The 16,456-nt window shown below is 37.2% G+C and overlaps 1 protein-coding gene across 4 annotated transcripts in view; it reads right to left on the reverse strand.

Annotated features, from left to right (window-relative positions):
* Window positions 1–16,456, reverse strand: part of LRBA (LPS responsive beige-like anchor protein) — a 723,276-nt gene that overhangs the window by 594,115 nt on the left and 112,705 nt on the right. For all 4 annotated transcript variants that reach the window (XM_043902582.1, XM_043902581.1, XM_043902579.1 and 1 more), the window contains exons 15-18: window positions 14,173–14,252; window positions 12,775–12,837; window positions 8,571–8,668; window positions 9–101 (exon numbers count right to left, since the gene is read on the reverse strand). In XM_043902582.1, the coding sequence (XP_043758517.1) occupies window positions 9–101; window positions 8,571–8,668; window positions 12,775–12,837; window positions 14,173–14,252 (334 nt within the window). The remainder of the gene's footprint in view (window positions 1–8; window positions 102–8,570; window positions 8,669–12,774; window positions 12,838–14,172; window positions 14,253–16,456) is intronic.

Raw genomic sequence — 16,456 nt, forward strand, 5'->3', positions numbered from 1 at the left:
ATACTCACTTTGGTGCCAGGTGTTTTAAAAAATAGCCCATTGCCTTGAGAGCTTGTACTCTGATTCCTTCACTTGTTGATGCCAGAAGTTTATAGACAACACTGAATAAATTAAAAACAAATTACTATGAGTATGTTTCCAAAGTAAATATCTTATATATGTATATTTTTTCATATAGTCACACAATTATAAACCTGTCTTCAAGTAAGATATGAGAGAATTTAATATACATTTCTAACATTTAGAAATTTGCTTATCAACTCTATGTTCTCTTCAAGAAACCCACTTTAAATATAAATATATATATAGATAACAAGTAAATGAATGGACAAAAATATACCGTCTTAATAACTAATCAAAAATAAGAGTAACTACATTAATTTCAGACAGTTTTCAAAGTATGGAAAGTTATTAGGGATAAAGAAGGACATTATATCATGATAAACAGGTCAATTCTCCAACATGATATAACAGTCCTTAACCTGCATGTACCTAGCTATAGAGCCTAAAACTATGTAAGGCAAAAACTTACAGAAGTGCAAGGAGGAACAATGAATCCATTATCATAGTGGGAGATTTCAAAATCCCTTTCTCAGAAAAAGATAGATCCATCAGGCAGGAAATCAGTAAGGATATAGTTAATCTCAAAAATACCATCAAACAACTGGATATCACTGATATCTATGTACCACTTCCACGGCTACCCAGATGACACGGTGGTGAAGAACCCGGCTGCCAGTTCAGGGGACGCGAGAGGCGTGGGATCCCTGTGACAGGAAGATCACTTGGAGTAGGAAATGGCAACCCACTACAACATTCTTGCCTGGAAAATTTCATGGGGGGGCCTGGTGGACTATATAGTTCATGGGGTTGCAAAGAGTTGGACACAACTGAGCACACACACATACATGACTTCCTTGCACAATAGTAGAAAAACACATTTTTCTTAAGTTCACACAGAACATTCACCAAGTAGACCACATCCAGGACTGTTAAAAACACATAAACAACAAATATAAAGACTGGAGATTATAGAACACCAGCTCCAAAACCACATGAAATTAAGCTAGAAACCAATAATAGATACCTGCAAAACACAAAAATACTTGAAGATTTAACAACATACTTCTAAATAACAGGTGGGTTAAGGAAGAAATTTCAAAAAATTAAATACATTTTCAACTAAATGAAAATGAAAGCACAACTTATAAAAATCTGTGGGATGCTGCAAAAGCAGCACTTACAGGAAAATTTACAGCACTGAATACATATATTCTAACAGAAAAGAAGAAAGATCTAAAATCAATAACCTAAGCTTTTACTCTAGGGCATCAGGGTGAGAAAATTCAGTTGAAAGTAAGCAGAAGAAAAACAATAAGCACTGGAGTAGAAATCAATAAAAAATGGAAAAAATCAATAAAAATAAAAGTTGATTCTTCAAAAAGATCAATAAAATCAATAAGCTTCCTTGGAGGCTAAGAAAAAAGAGAAAGGACATAATTTACTAAAGTCAGATATAAAAAGAGGACTATAACTACAGAAGCCACGCCTCTATAACAGCATATTATGAACTCTACGCCCACAGTTTCTGTAACCTACATGCAATGAGCCAATGCCTTGAAAGACACAATCTGCCAAAACATACTCAAGAAAAAATAAAAGATATGAATAGGTTTATATCTACTACAGATATTGAATAACCACCAAAATAGAAAGTACCAAACCCAGAGGAATTCACTGGTAAAATCTACTAAACATTTGGGGAAGAAATTATACCAATTCTCTACCGGCTCCATCATAGCAGAGAAGCAGAAGGAATACTCCTAACACTCTCACTCTGTAGGCCATCATGACCCTGTACCAAAACCAGAAGAGAAGCTACAACTACCAATATCTTATGTTAGACCAATATCTTACATAATAGAGATAAAAAATCCTCAACAAAATATCAGCAAATCAAATCCAGAAAAGTGTAAGAAGCATATACAATGACCAACTGAGATTTATCCTGGGTATACAAGGATAGTCACATTTGAAAATCAGTTAAGGTAATCATCATATAAACACATAAGAAAAGTTATCAGTTATATCATTAGATAAAAAAAAAATCTGACAAATCCAACAGCCATTCATGTTAAAAACTCTAAATAAACTAAGGATAGAGGGTTAACTTTCTCAACTTGATAAAGACTATCTACAAAAGACCTACATCAAACATCACACTCAATGGGAAAAAAATTCAAAACTTTACTACTTAGATCAAGCAAAAGGCACGACTGTCCCCTCTCACCATTCCTTTACATCATACCAAATTTTCTTCCTAAAGCAGTAAAGCAAGAAAAGTAAATATAGTATACAGACTGCGAAGGAACACATAACACTATCTGTGTTTGCAGATGACATGATCACCTACAAAGAACATCTAGGACTGACTGACAAAATAAATCATGGAAATAGTAAGTGATTATAGCAACGTTGCAATATACAAAATTGATATCCAAAGTCAATTGCTTTCCTATATACCAACAATAAACAAGCCAAAGGACATAACAGATACTTCATCAAGGAAGATACACGGATGGCAAATAAGAATATAAAAAGATGCTCCACATCATAGGTCATCAAGGAAATGCACATGAAAACAAAAATAAAACACCTATTAGAATTGCCAAACACCACCAAATGCTGGTGAGGGTGAGAAGCAACACAAATTATCACCCTCAGAAGAAATTGAAAGTATAGCCACTCTGGAAGACAGTTTAGCAGTCTCCCACAAAACTAAACATACTTTTACCATACGATCCAGCAACTGCACTCTTTGGTACTTATCCAAAGGAAGTGAAAACATATTTCCAGGGAAAACTGACATATGCATGTTTATACCAGCTTTACATGTAACTGCAAAAATTTGCAAGCAACCAAGATGTCCTTGATCAATGCATAAGTAAACTGTAGACATCCAACCAATGAAATATTATTCAGGCCTACAAAAAATGAGCTATCAAGCTATGAAAAGCCTTTTGATTTAAAAGCCTCAGATTGAAAAAAATACACAGTAAATGATACTAACTATATGGCATTCTAGAAAAGGCAGAACAAGGGAGACAATAAGAAGATTAGTGGTTGTGGGTTGCGGGGGCAGGGGGGGGTGCTGAGAGAAGGATGAACAGGCAAAGCACAGATGATTTTTACAACAGTGAAATATTCTGAATGTCAGTGTAATGATGAACATATACATTCAACCAACCAAAATGGAGCAAGGACAACAGAGCTTCTGTCTTATGTATCAGAACTATTAACTACAGACAAAACAGAAAAAGTAATTTTCCAAGTACTCCAAAGACCACACAAAAGCAGGTGCATTGGTGTGGAGAAGTTAATACTTAGGCATTACACATTTTGTAGGTAAGAGTCTGAATTTTCACTTTTCTCTTATAAATCTGACCCATGGTCTATATCTCAGAGTTACTTTCTGTCAGAAGTTCAGGTAGCTAATATTGTGAGAAAAACGATCCTTCAGGTTACAGGAATTAAGAAAATGGGTTCCGACGGACTAGAGGCCTGGAGAAGGAAATGGAAAACCACTCCAGTATTCTTGCCTGGAGAATCCCCTAGGACAGAGGAGCCTGGTGGGCCACAGTCCAATTCAGTTCAGTTGCTCACTTGTGCGTGACTGCGACCCCATGGACTGCAGCATGCCAGGTTTCCCTATCCATCACCATCTCCAAGAGCTTGCTCAACTCATGTCCATCGAATCGTTGATGCCATCCAACCATCTCATCCTCTGCTGTCCCCTTCTCCTCCCTCCTTCAATTTTTCCCAGCATCAGGGTCTTTTCCAATGAGTCAGTTCTTCACATTGGGTATCCAAAGGACTGGAGTTTCAGCTTCAGCATCAGTCTTTTCAATGAATATTCAAGACTGAAATTCTCCAAGGATTGACTGGCTTGATCTCCTTGCTGTCCAAGGGACTCTCAAGAGTCTTCTCCAACACCACAGTTCAAAAGCATCAATTCTTCAGCTCTCAGCCTTCTTTATGGTGCAACTCTCACATCCATATATGACTACTGGAAAAACCATAGCTTTAACTAGACAGACCTTTGTCGGCAAAATAACGTCTCTGCTTTTTAATATACTGTCTAGGCTGGTCACAGCTATCCTTCCAAGGAACAAGTGTCTTTTAATTTCATGGCTGCAGTCACCATCTGCAGTGATTTTGGAACCCAAAAAAATAAAGTCTGTCACTGTTTCCATTGTTTCCCCATCTATTTGCCATGAAGTGATGGGACCAGATGCCATGATCTTCGTTTTCTGAATGCTGAGTTTCAAGGCAACTTTTTTACTCTCCTCTTTCACTTTCATCAAGAGGCTCTTTAGTTTTTTTCACTTACTGCCTTAAGGGTGGTATCATCTGCATATCTGAGGTTATTGATACTTCTCCCAGCAATCTTGATTCCAGCTTGTGCTTCACCCAGACCGGCATTTCACATGAGGTACTCTGCATATTAAGTTAAATTAGCAGGGTGACAATATACAGCCTTGATGTACTCCTTTCCCAATTTGGAGCCAGTCTGTTCTTCCATGTCTGGTTCCAACTGTTGCTTCTTGACCTATATACAGATTTCTCAGGAGGTAAGTCAGATGCTCTGGTATTTCCATCTCTTGAAGAATTTTCCAGTTTGCTGTGATGCACACAGTCCAAGTCTTTGAGATGATCAATAAAGCAGAAGTAGACGTCCTTCTGAACTCTGTTGCTTTTTCGATGATCAAACAGGTGTTGGCAATTTGATCTCTGGTTCCTCTGCCTTTTCTAAATCCAGCTTGAACATCTCGAAGTTCTCAATTCATGTACTGCTGAAGTCGAGCTTGGAGAATTTTGAGCATTACTTTGCTGGCGTGTGAGATGAGTGCAATTGTGCAGTAGTCTGAACATTCTTTGGCATTACCTTTCTTTGGAATTGAAATGAAAACTGACCTTTTCCAGTCCTGTGGCTACTGCTGAGTTTTCCAAATTTTCTGGCATACTGAGTGTAGCACTTTTACAGCATCATCTTCGAGGATTTGAAATAGCTCAACTGGAATTCCATCACCTCCACTAGCTTTGTTTGTAGTGATGCTTCCTAAGGCCCACTTGACTTTGGACTCCAGGATGTCTGGTTCTAGGTGAGTGATTACACCATCGTGGTTATCTGGAAAATGGCGATTTTTTTTTTGTATAGTTTCTTTGTATATTCTTGCCAACTGTTCTTAATATCTTCTGTTTGTTAGGTCCATACCATTTCTGTCCTTTACTGGGTTGCAAAGAGCAGACACAACTGAAGCAACTTAGCACACACAGACTAGAGAGGGTAGGAGACTGCTGAATAGCTAGGAGCAAACAAAGGGGAAGAATCCTCAAGATCTGTGTAAAAACCTTCAAAAGCCACAAACTGACCTAAGAGATGCAATGTATTGGACAAACTCAGGCCACAATATCAATCAAGTCTTTCTATACAAACGTGAATTATCACCCAGCTCTCGCCTTAATCCCTGAGTGGTGCATGTATAAGAAAAACTTAAAGCAAGATGAGAGGTTTTAAAAAATGAAGTGACAAGAGAACAACTACCTATAAAGGATAGGCAGAACTTGCAGACTGACCTTTATTGATAAAACAAAACAAAAAATGAACACTTGTTAACAGATCACTAGATGCAAAGATGATAGGTTAGGGCTAGGAAGTATTCCCCAAATAACTCTATGAGGTCAGCATTTACTCTGACATTTAAATCAGTAGACTGAATAAAGTCAATTACCCTTCATAATGTGGGTACCTCATTGGAACAGTTAAAGGCCTTAATAATTAAAAAAAAACAAAACAAAACAAAAAAAACTGACCTCCCTAGAGGAAGAGGGAATTACGCCAGCAGACACTTTAATCTCAAACTGCAACATCAACTCTTATCTGGATCTCCACCTGCCAGCCTACCCCGCAAATTTTGGACCTGTCAGCTTCTACAATCACATAAGCCCATTCCTTAACATACATGTCTGTCTGTCTCTCTCTCTCTCTCTCTCTTACACACACACACGCACGCGCAAACACTTTTGGTTCTGCTTCTCGGCGAGTTTCTGAAAATGCACTCCCTAAGTATAATGCATGAAGTCATCTCCTATCTTACACAGAAAGAACACTGAAAAACAAACCAAAACTGTGTAATAAAAGACTGCTTGCTGTCGTCACTCAGTCGCTAAGTCGTGTCCGACTCTTTGTAACGCCATGGACTACAGCACGCCAGGCTTCAGTGTCACCCACTATCTCCAGTTTGCTGAAATTCATGTCCATTGAGTTGATGATGCCATCCAACCATCTCATCCTCTGCTTTCCCCTTCTCCTTTTGCCTTCAATCTTTCCCAGCATCAAGGTCTTTTCCAATAAGTTGGCTCTTTGCATCAGGTAGTCAAAGTATTGGAGCTTAACCAACCGCCCTTAAATCAATATTCAGGGTTGATTTCCTTTAGGACTGACTGGTTTGATCTCCTTGCTGTCCAGGACTCTCAAGAGTTTTCTCCAGCAAAATTCAAAAACATCAGTTCTTTGGCACTTAGCCTTCTTTATGGTCTAACTCTCACATCCGTACAAAACTACTGCACAAACTATAGCTTAGACCATACAGACCTTTGTCAGCAAAGTGGTATCTCTGCTTTTTAATACACTGTCTAGGTTTCTCATAGCTTTTCTTCCAAGGAGCAAGCATCTTTTAGTTTCATGACTACAGTCACCATCCACAGTGATTTTGGAGCCTAAGAAAATAAAGTTTATCACTGCTTCCACTTTTTCACCATCTATTTGCCATGAATTGATGGGACCAGATGGCATGATCTTAATTTTCTGAATGCTGAGTTTGAAGCCAGCTTTTTCACTCTCCTCTTTTACCCTCATAAAGAGGATCTTCAGTTCCTCTTCACTTTATGCCATTAGAATGGTGTCACCTGCGTATCTGAGGTTGTTGATATTTCTCCTGGCAATTCTGATTCCTGCTAGTGATTCATCCAAGCCCAGCATTTCTGCACATAAGTTAAATAAGCAAGGTTACAATATACAGCCTTGTTGTACTCCTGTCCCAATTCTGAACCAGTCCATTTTTCCATGTCCAGTTCTAACTATTGCTTCTTCACTCATATATAGGTTTTTCAAGAGAGAGGTAAGGTGATTTGGTACTGCCATTACTGCCATCTCTTTAAGAATTTTTCACAGTTTGCTGTGAGGCACACAGTCAAAGGCTCTAGTATAATTAATGAAGCAGATGTTTTTCCTGCAACTCCCTCGCTTTTTCCATGATCCATGGTATGGAAAATTTATTATAACTAGATTATTAAATTACTTACTGCAGCTGATCACTCAGCAAAGTATCTGTTAAACTTTTGTGCCCCCAAAACCTTCTCATTAAATGAAAGACTTAAAACAGAAGTATTCTCTTTTGTTGCTGATAACTGTTACCGACTGAATATGTGCTCCCCAACTCATATACTAAATTCCTAAGCTCAACTGTGGTTGTATTCGGAAAAGAAATCAGTTAAGTTAAAGGAGGTCAAGACATGCGAACGAGGCAAGAAAATACAGTCTGAAGGGGTAAACCTATCATCAGAACAAGACGCAGATATGACAGAGAAGTTTTAAGTATAAGACAGGGAACTATGATTAGGAGGTGGGGCAGGGGGAATTTGGGAGAAAACAGATAACAAATAAGGACCTGAGGTATAGCACAGAGAACTCTACTCAATCCTCTGTAATGACCTACATGGGAAAAAAATCTTAGAAAGACTAGATATATGTATAGTTACAACTGAATCACTTTGCTGTACACTGGGAACTAACAACATTGCAAATAAACTATACTCCAATTAAAATTTTAAATAAAAAGCAAAAATTAAATGAGGTCATAACGGTGCGTCCTGATTCAAGTGGATTAGCATCCTTATTTAAAAAGAAAACAAAGAGCTTTCTGCTTTTTCTCTCGCTCTCTTTCTACCCTGTCAACACAGTAGGAAGGAGGCTGCCTACACCCCAAAGGAAAAGCCCTCACCAGACACCAACCCTTCAGGCACCTTTATCTGGGACTTACAGTCTCCAAAACTGTGAGAAAACAAATTGTTGGTGTTTAAACGACCTGGTCTAGGATATTTTGTTACAGCATGCTGAGCAGACTAATACAATGACGACTTGGGACTGAGGTTGGAAAAGGTTATATTTTAAAGGAAAGATATGGAGATCTTCTCTTAGATCACAATTGTATATTACTATTCTAGGACCTAAAGAGAGGTCTGTTAGAGAATTTGACCTTACAATAGCTGCATAATACCATTAACTCTACAAACACTGGAATGATTTGCTTGATTTGTCCTCACCTAGTAAACAGTAACAGATCCTGTATCATTGAAGAATTTTTCAAAAAACATAAGACATGAAATAAAAGAATCTTATATCCTGTTTTATAGGATCCAGTAACAATTTTCATATCTAAGAACCTATCATTTCAAAACTAATCTCTTATATTAAATATATTAAAATTCTTGAAATGTTAAAGTCTTACCGTAACCCGTTCCTTTGGTCAAAAGCAGGTATCATAGAGTTAGGATGTTCTGACATTAATGCAACAAGCAGCTGTAGGACATCCATTAGATTGTCATCCTAAAATTATTTTAGAATTTTATTTAAATAAGGAAAAACAACTTATTTGAACAATGACTACTTCTGTAATAATGAATTAGAATATCAAAAAAATAAGTAGGCTTCTGTACAAATACACTTGTTTAAAGACACTACACATTTATATATATATATATATATTCATCTATAAAATTCAAAGTACACAACACCAAATAGTCAAATAATTTCATAATCAAAGATATAAAATGACTATTTAACTGCATCAAGATTTCCTAAAACATATTCCATTGCTGTAACAGGTATTGATTTACAGGTTTCTTATTTTTTAAGGAGTGAGTACACATCAAGAAATTGGTTGCTGCTGCTGCTAAGTTGCTTCACCCATGTCTGACTCTGTGTGACCCCACAGATGGCAGCCCAACAGGCTTCCCTATCCCTGGGATCTTCCAGGCAAGAACACTGGAGTGGGTTGCCATTTCCTTCTCCAATGCATGGAAGTGAAAAGTGAAAATGAAGTCACTCAGCTGTGTCTGACTCCTAGCGACCCCATGGACTGCAGCCTACGAGGCTCCTCCGTCCATGGGATTTTCCAGGCAAGAGTACTGGAGTGCGTTCCATTGCCTTCAACAAGAAATTGGCAGGGAAGGACAAACAGGCTGTTCTGTTTTATTACAACAAAGACAAATTGATGCTTCAATATGCTAATAGACCTTGGGAATATGGTAGTAGTGTTGGGGGGAAGATACTGTGTATCACTATAAATTTATTTAACTAGGACCACAATGTGCGCTAAGTCTCTCAAGAAACTAGTTCTGAAATAAGATCTTATGGGAAATGGTAACTAGACAGTTCTCATATACTATCTAGGAAAAAGTGTTAGCAGATCAGTCATGTCCAACTCTTTGCGACCCCATGGACTATAGCTTCTGTCCATGGAATTCTCCAGGCAAGAATACGGGAGTGGGTTTCCATTCCCTTCTCCAGGGGATTTTCATAACCCAGGGACCAAACTTGGGTCTCCTACACTGCAGGCAGATTCTTTATCATCTGAGTCACCAGGGAAGCCCCATATAATCTGTTGTTAGTATTAAAGATATCAGTATAGATCAGTCCCTCAATCGTGTCCAACTCTTTGTGACCCTATGGGCTGCAGCACGCCAGGCTTCCCTGTTCATCACCAACTCCAAGCTCAAACTCATGTCCATCGAGTCGATGATGCTATCCAACTATCTCATCCTCTGTCGTCCCCTTCTCCTCCCACCTTCAATCTTTCCCAGCATCAGGGTCTTTTCCAATGAGTCAGCTCTTCACATCAGGTGACCAAATATTGAAGCTTCAGTCCTTCCAATGATCATTCAGGACTGATTTCCTTTAGGATGGACTGGTTGGATCTCCTTGCAGTCCAAGGGACTCTCAAGAGTTTTCTTCAACACCACAGTTCAAAAGCATCAATTCTTCAGTGCTCAGCTTTCTTTATAGTCCAACTCTCACATCTAAACATGACTACTGGAAAAACCACAGCTTTAACTAGATGGACCTTTGTCGGCCAAGTAATGTCTCTGCTCTTTAATATGTTGTCTAAGTTTGTCATCGCTTTTCTTCCAAGGAGCAAATGTCTTTTAATTTCATGGCTGCAGTCACCAACTGCACTGATTCTGGAGCCCAAGAAAATAAAGTCTGTCACTGTTTCCACTGTTTCCCCATCTATTTGCCATGAAGTGATGGGACCAGATGCCATGATCTTCATTTTTTGAATGTTGAGTTTCAAGCCAGCTTTTTCACTCTCCTCTTTCACTTTCATCAAGAGGCTCCTCAGTTCTTCACTTTCTGCCATACGGGTGGTGTCATCTGCATATCTGAGGTTACTGGTATTTTTCCTGGCAATCTTGATTCCAGCTTGTGCTTCATCCAGCCCAACTTTTCACATGATGTACTCTGTGTATATGTTAAATAAGCGGGGTGGCAATATACAGCCTTGATGTACTCCTTTCCCAATTTGGAACCAGTCCATTGTTCCCCGTCCAATTCTGTTGCTTCTTGACCTGCACACAGGTTTCTCAGAAAGCAGGTATGGTGGTCTGGTATTCCCAACTCTTTAATTTTCCACAGTTTGTTGTAGTCCACACAGTCAAAGGCTTTAGCATATTCAATGAAGTAGAAACAGATGTTTTTCTGGAATTCTGTTGCTTTTTCTATTTTTTTCTATGCTTTTTTTTTTTTTTTTTGGCTATTTTTTTTGTATGCCTTTTCTATGTTTCTTTCTAGAATTCTCTTGCTTTTTCTACATCTATATACATGGCAATAATAATCTTTGTATTTTTTAATTTGTCCAAAGCAGACATGATGTGATAAACACCATAGACTCACCACCTGGGCCACAGAAACATACACTGCAAGCCCATCTGCGTACAGACTGCCTCTTGACATTTTTGAAAATGGACATTGCAGTGATGGTGCAGGTCTCATCACCCAAGTGGAGAACAGGGAAGCAAAATTTTTTCCCAAAACTTTAAGGTGGGTTTTTGTTTGGGGTGGCATATTTTTCTCCCCTCTCTGGTTTTGTGGTTTGAAATCTTAAATGATACACTGTTAGGCATGACAGGTAGTTAAAGAAGCAAATGGAGAAGTGTTTAAAACTCCTGTGTTAGCTAACAGGTTTCTGAATTTATTGCTGTATCTCCAGAGAGAAGGCTGGAGAAGGCAACAAGGAGATTTTGTATCAGCTACTGCAGCCTTAAAACAAAGTTGGTGTCTCTTTGGACTTTAAAACTGTTCCTATGCAGCTTCTTTTATTTTTGCTTAATCAGATACAAAGGGAGACATGGGGGGAAAAGGTTCCAAATGATCAATAAATGTTCACTGGGTGAACACACTTCTGTATATGGCATAATTTGATAACATTTGCAGAAAAGCACAAGAATAAGCACAAAGGAGTTCTGAAATCTAAAAATTTCAAGAAAACCCTTCACAATCTTTGTCGACTATTCAGTATATCATAAGGGCATTATTGGGCATTACTAACCCAAAGATACAAAGGGAAGCAGCAGGAAGTCATCTCTATGGTGCCCTTCGTCCAGGTTTTCACTCACTGCTTTTTAATTCTCGCTGTGGCAGCTACTTCAATATTTAATTCTCAATATGCTAAATAAATCATCTAGAGGTAGGGCACTGGGGCTTTGGAAAAGTGTGATTTGAAGGACCCAAAAAATATCTGATTTAATAGTTTCAAGGAAAACAGATCACTGTGACTTCCAGTTTCTCAGTTATGAAATATTTTGGTCCCGAATGGTCAAGAAAATCTAAAGAGAGACTACCCTACTCAAGAGGAAAAAGAAATCATACTCATTAATGTTTTGGTCAAACATGATGCTACCAAGAAATTTAACCCATTCTCTTCTGCCCCAATTAACAAAGACAGATCCAAACCATATCTCTTATCTACTAATGATTTTAAAAGGCACTATTCTCATGACGTAACAAATATGCTAACTCATAAAACATGAATTATACATAGGAATTTAAGTTATCATATAAATGCCATGCTTTATATGAAATTCACTTCCAGATTTAACTTATATAAAATACATTTAATTAGATTATTTATTTAGACTACATTGGGCATATATCAAATTTTCCCAACTCAATAAAGGAAAAAACTCCAGACATTTCAACCTATTTAACCTCCTTTACAACCACTTAATTTTAAATCAATTATAAATGAGTGATTTAACAGTATTTGATTGTGCAAAATCAGTGGGAAGAGTATGTTAGGAATTCAAAAGTCCAATCATTTGTAGTCATTTTGTTATCTATTTTTCCATTTATTATACTGGTACCTGGAAATACACTGAAAGTATTTTTTGGTTATTAGGTTATTCTTTAGTCTTATTAGGTTAATGAGATCTTATTTTCATACTTTTTAAAGCCTCTCATGCTTATTCACAGAGGCAAGTTGTAGTAATAAAGAATATTTCAATGCAAATTGCTAAGCTTTCATTCCTAATTTACTCTCCATTCTGAGCACAGGTACAGGTATAGTTACATCATTAATAAGAGAGTTCTTTAACTCTTTTATGTTTAAAAAAGCCCATAACTTCAAAAAATAAAACATATAAAATTCACGTTACCTCATGCATAGTGAGTAGATAATTAAGAATGGCCTGTAGTTCATCTTCCTTTACTCCATTATCCTTAAAAAACATAATACAAGTATTTTATACTTACATATAAAAAACTTTTTTGAAAAGGAAAATTACACACAGAGATTTGCCAACTTGGTCAGTTGCTATAAACATAAAAAAATAATGTAATATAGAATCTAAACCGAAAAGGAAAGAAAGAATCTAAACATAAAATAAAGACTCGGGGAAGCACTGAAGACATGCAGTAGGCAGCACAATGTAGAAGGTCAGAGAGATCGGACACCAGCACCCTGTGTGCGGCACCTTGTAAATGGGTGGTGACTTATCTAGCAGAGCCTCAGAACCCTGAAGTAGGCGAACATGGTCACTGAGGACAAGTGCAAGGGTATTACACCTGTCACGCCTTTAAACACAGAAGATAACTTCTCTGCTTATCTTTTCCTATTAAACTTGGAGACTAAAATGAACAGTTTCTAAAATTACCGAGTTAAAATGTCAAGTACTAAAAACTGAGTGGTAATTTCAGTGGGAAAAACACTGCACTTTTTTTAGTATGAATACATTATGAAAATTTTCAAGCTACTGTACTATTAATCATAAAACAAGCATGAAATCTGAAAAAAGAGCAATAAGATAATTAGAAACTAAACACAGTAGGAAGGAACATAAAGAGACAATGTAAAGGATAAGTTTTTAAATAAACAGAAATAAGATATCTGATTCTGAAACATATACCAACAGTTAGGTCCATTTACCACAATATTATGTGGCAGCTAATAAAGCATTAAACTATAAAGATTACAAAATAAAATGATATAGGAAAATACTGAATAAGATATTGAGAAAAATATATTTATATGTTGGCATCTTATAAAACCAAAACACCTTCCTGAAAAATAATATTAAATTTTACTTTACTGATAATGGAAGGAAATGGAACAAAATGTAATCATTTCTATCCTACATTTTTATACAGGAAAATTATTTTTCAAAATCTGGATGTCACGTAGAGGGACTCTTTAAAAATGAAACCTCCTCCTTTTGAGCAGTTCTGTCGACTGCTGTATCACCAGGTCTAGGACTGGTAGGAACTACGAGCAACTCAGTAAATACTTGCTGAATGGAAGTATGAATACACTTGCACTCCAATAGAAATTCATATAATATAACTTACAATTATCGATCTCTAATTCTGCACTAATGTTTAGCAATATATGCCTAGGAAACAATAAGAAAAAACAAACAAGGAAATACATACCTTTCAAAGTATTTTCCACTGTGTAAACCCATTAACAGAGCAAACAATAAATAAACCAACAGAGCATTTTATGTGAAATTATGTTACAATAAACACATGCTACTGGATAAGAAATGTGAACTCACCTTCATTACTAATTGCTTAATAAACATCAACAAGAATGCTCGTAGAGAAAACATTTCTTTTTGATTAGGTCTTGGTCCATCTTTTAAAAAAAGACAAACACATATGCACACACATTGAGTATTCCAAAAACCCTGAAGCTAAGTATAAAATTCCCATTCCCAACAGTTTTCCCACTTATTTATAAGGAACGTAAAGGTAACTTTCCTGAAGAGTTTAATTCCTCTAGAAAAACAAGCATTCAATCTCAATGTGATTGAATACATAGTGCTTCCAATGCACAAAATCAGTTACACAGAAACTGCAATGAAGACATTTGTTTTTGACTAAGGTCAAAGGAATTTCAAAATAGAAAGATGAGGTAACAAATTTACATTTAGCTTTAAAAGACTCTTTGGAAATCTTACTATGGCAACATAAGTTTAAAAAGGAAAAAAAGCAAAAGAAAATCTAAACTTTACATATGAACTTAGTATGAAAAAACTTTTCTACTGTTACCACTGTATAAGCTAATATAAAACCCTCAAAAAGCACACTTCAGCACAATGTCATCCACGAAGGAGGGAAGCATTGTGCTGACCACCTCTGACATCTCCTTCTCTTTTTGAAAAAGTCCTTGGTCACACATGGCTCACATTAAAGTCAATTTTCATGTCTCAAACATATAATTCCTAAGTAGAAAGCTTTTGAAACCAAATACTCATTGTCCTAAGATCCTAACTCAGGTACTTGCTTGCCTCATATTTTCTGCAATTTTCCCCCCACTAATCATTATTTACAGCTAGTTCCTAGACCACCAAAGCACAGGACCAACATGACCTTGAAGAGATCAATTAAACTAGGAAGAAAATTGTTTAAAATTTGTTCCACATGACGATTCCTAGACAAGAAAGGTTACAGAATTACAACAGAACCATACAGTTTGGCCAGCTTTCTCACTTGAAGTATGAGACTTCCCCAAGATCACTAATCAGTTATAAAATCAAGGCTAGAATATAATACAAACACCCAGGACGATACATGACACTCTTACACCATCAGGAAATAATGATTTAGTTCTAGATCTGCTGCAACATGCCAGCTCAAACAAGATCATGGAACTTTCATGTGTTCTCACAGCTTTCTAAATGATAGCACATTGTCTGATAATAAACCTAGTTTATTTTGAAAGGGATTTTTAAAAATATTGTACAAATATGAAACCTCGTCTTTGTAAATCACTGAATAACCAAAGCCTTTGAGTAAAAAATCAGAATGTATATTGTTTCACTCTCCAGCATCTATCTCCTGATTTAAAACAATAGCCCTCAATTCTTCTAAAGGCACTGAAGCCATCTTCACACTCAGATCACGTGTTTTGGGGGTAAGAAGGACCTCCTCTTCTGGGCAATCTGAAGAACACTGCCATGCAGATGGACACACGATGCAATCAGAGCCAGTGAGCAACAAAGAGACTAAAAGGACTTTTGCTGGAAATGCTCGATACAGACAGATACTCTTGCTAGATTTAAAGTTGTGGGGATGTGAAGGTAGGGTGGCTGCTGCTACTACAAAGAGAGAAAGTACATGAAAAGAGCCAATACAGAAGAACTGGGAAATGGAGAGAGAAAAACTGACAAAAGAGCAGGGGCCATATTCTGAGCCCCTGCACCAAATTCTACTGAAACTATCAGCCTATTAACCATGGTTAACCCTCTTTTACAATATAAACCTGGAGTAACAGCCAAGTTTGACCTTGGAGTACAAAAGGAAGCAGGGCAAAAGCTAACACAGTTTTGTCGAGAGAACACACTGGTGATAGCAGACACCCTCTTCCAACTACACATGATGACTCCACACGTAGATGTCACCATCGGTCAATACCAAAGTCAGACTGATTATATTCTTCGCAGATGAAGATGCAGATGCTCTAACACTCAGCAAAAATAAGCCCTAGAGCTGAATTTAGAAAAGGCAGAGGAACCGGAGATCAAATTCCCAACACATGCTGGACTACGGAGAAAACAACAGAATTCTAGAAAAACATCTACTTCTGCTTCACTGATTATGCTAAAGCTTTTGACTGCGTGGATCCCAACAATCTGTGAAAAATTCTTAAAGAGACAAGAATACCATACCACCTTACCTATTTCCTGAGAAGCCTGTATGCAGGCCAAGAAATAACAGAACAGACATGGAACAACTGACAGGTTCAAAACTGGGAAAGGAATACAACAAGGCTGTATATTGTCACCCTGCTTATTTAACTTAAATGCAGAGTACATCAAGCAATATGCTAGACTGGAG

This window comes from Cervus elaphus, chromosome 5 (assembly GCF_910594005.1).
Source record: "Cervus elaphus chromosome 5, mCerEla1.1, whole genome shotgun sequence".
In the NCBI taxonomy this organism is placed as follows: domain Eukaryota; kingdom Metazoa; phylum Chordata; class Mammalia; order Artiodactyla; family Cervidae; genus Cervus; species Cervus elaphus.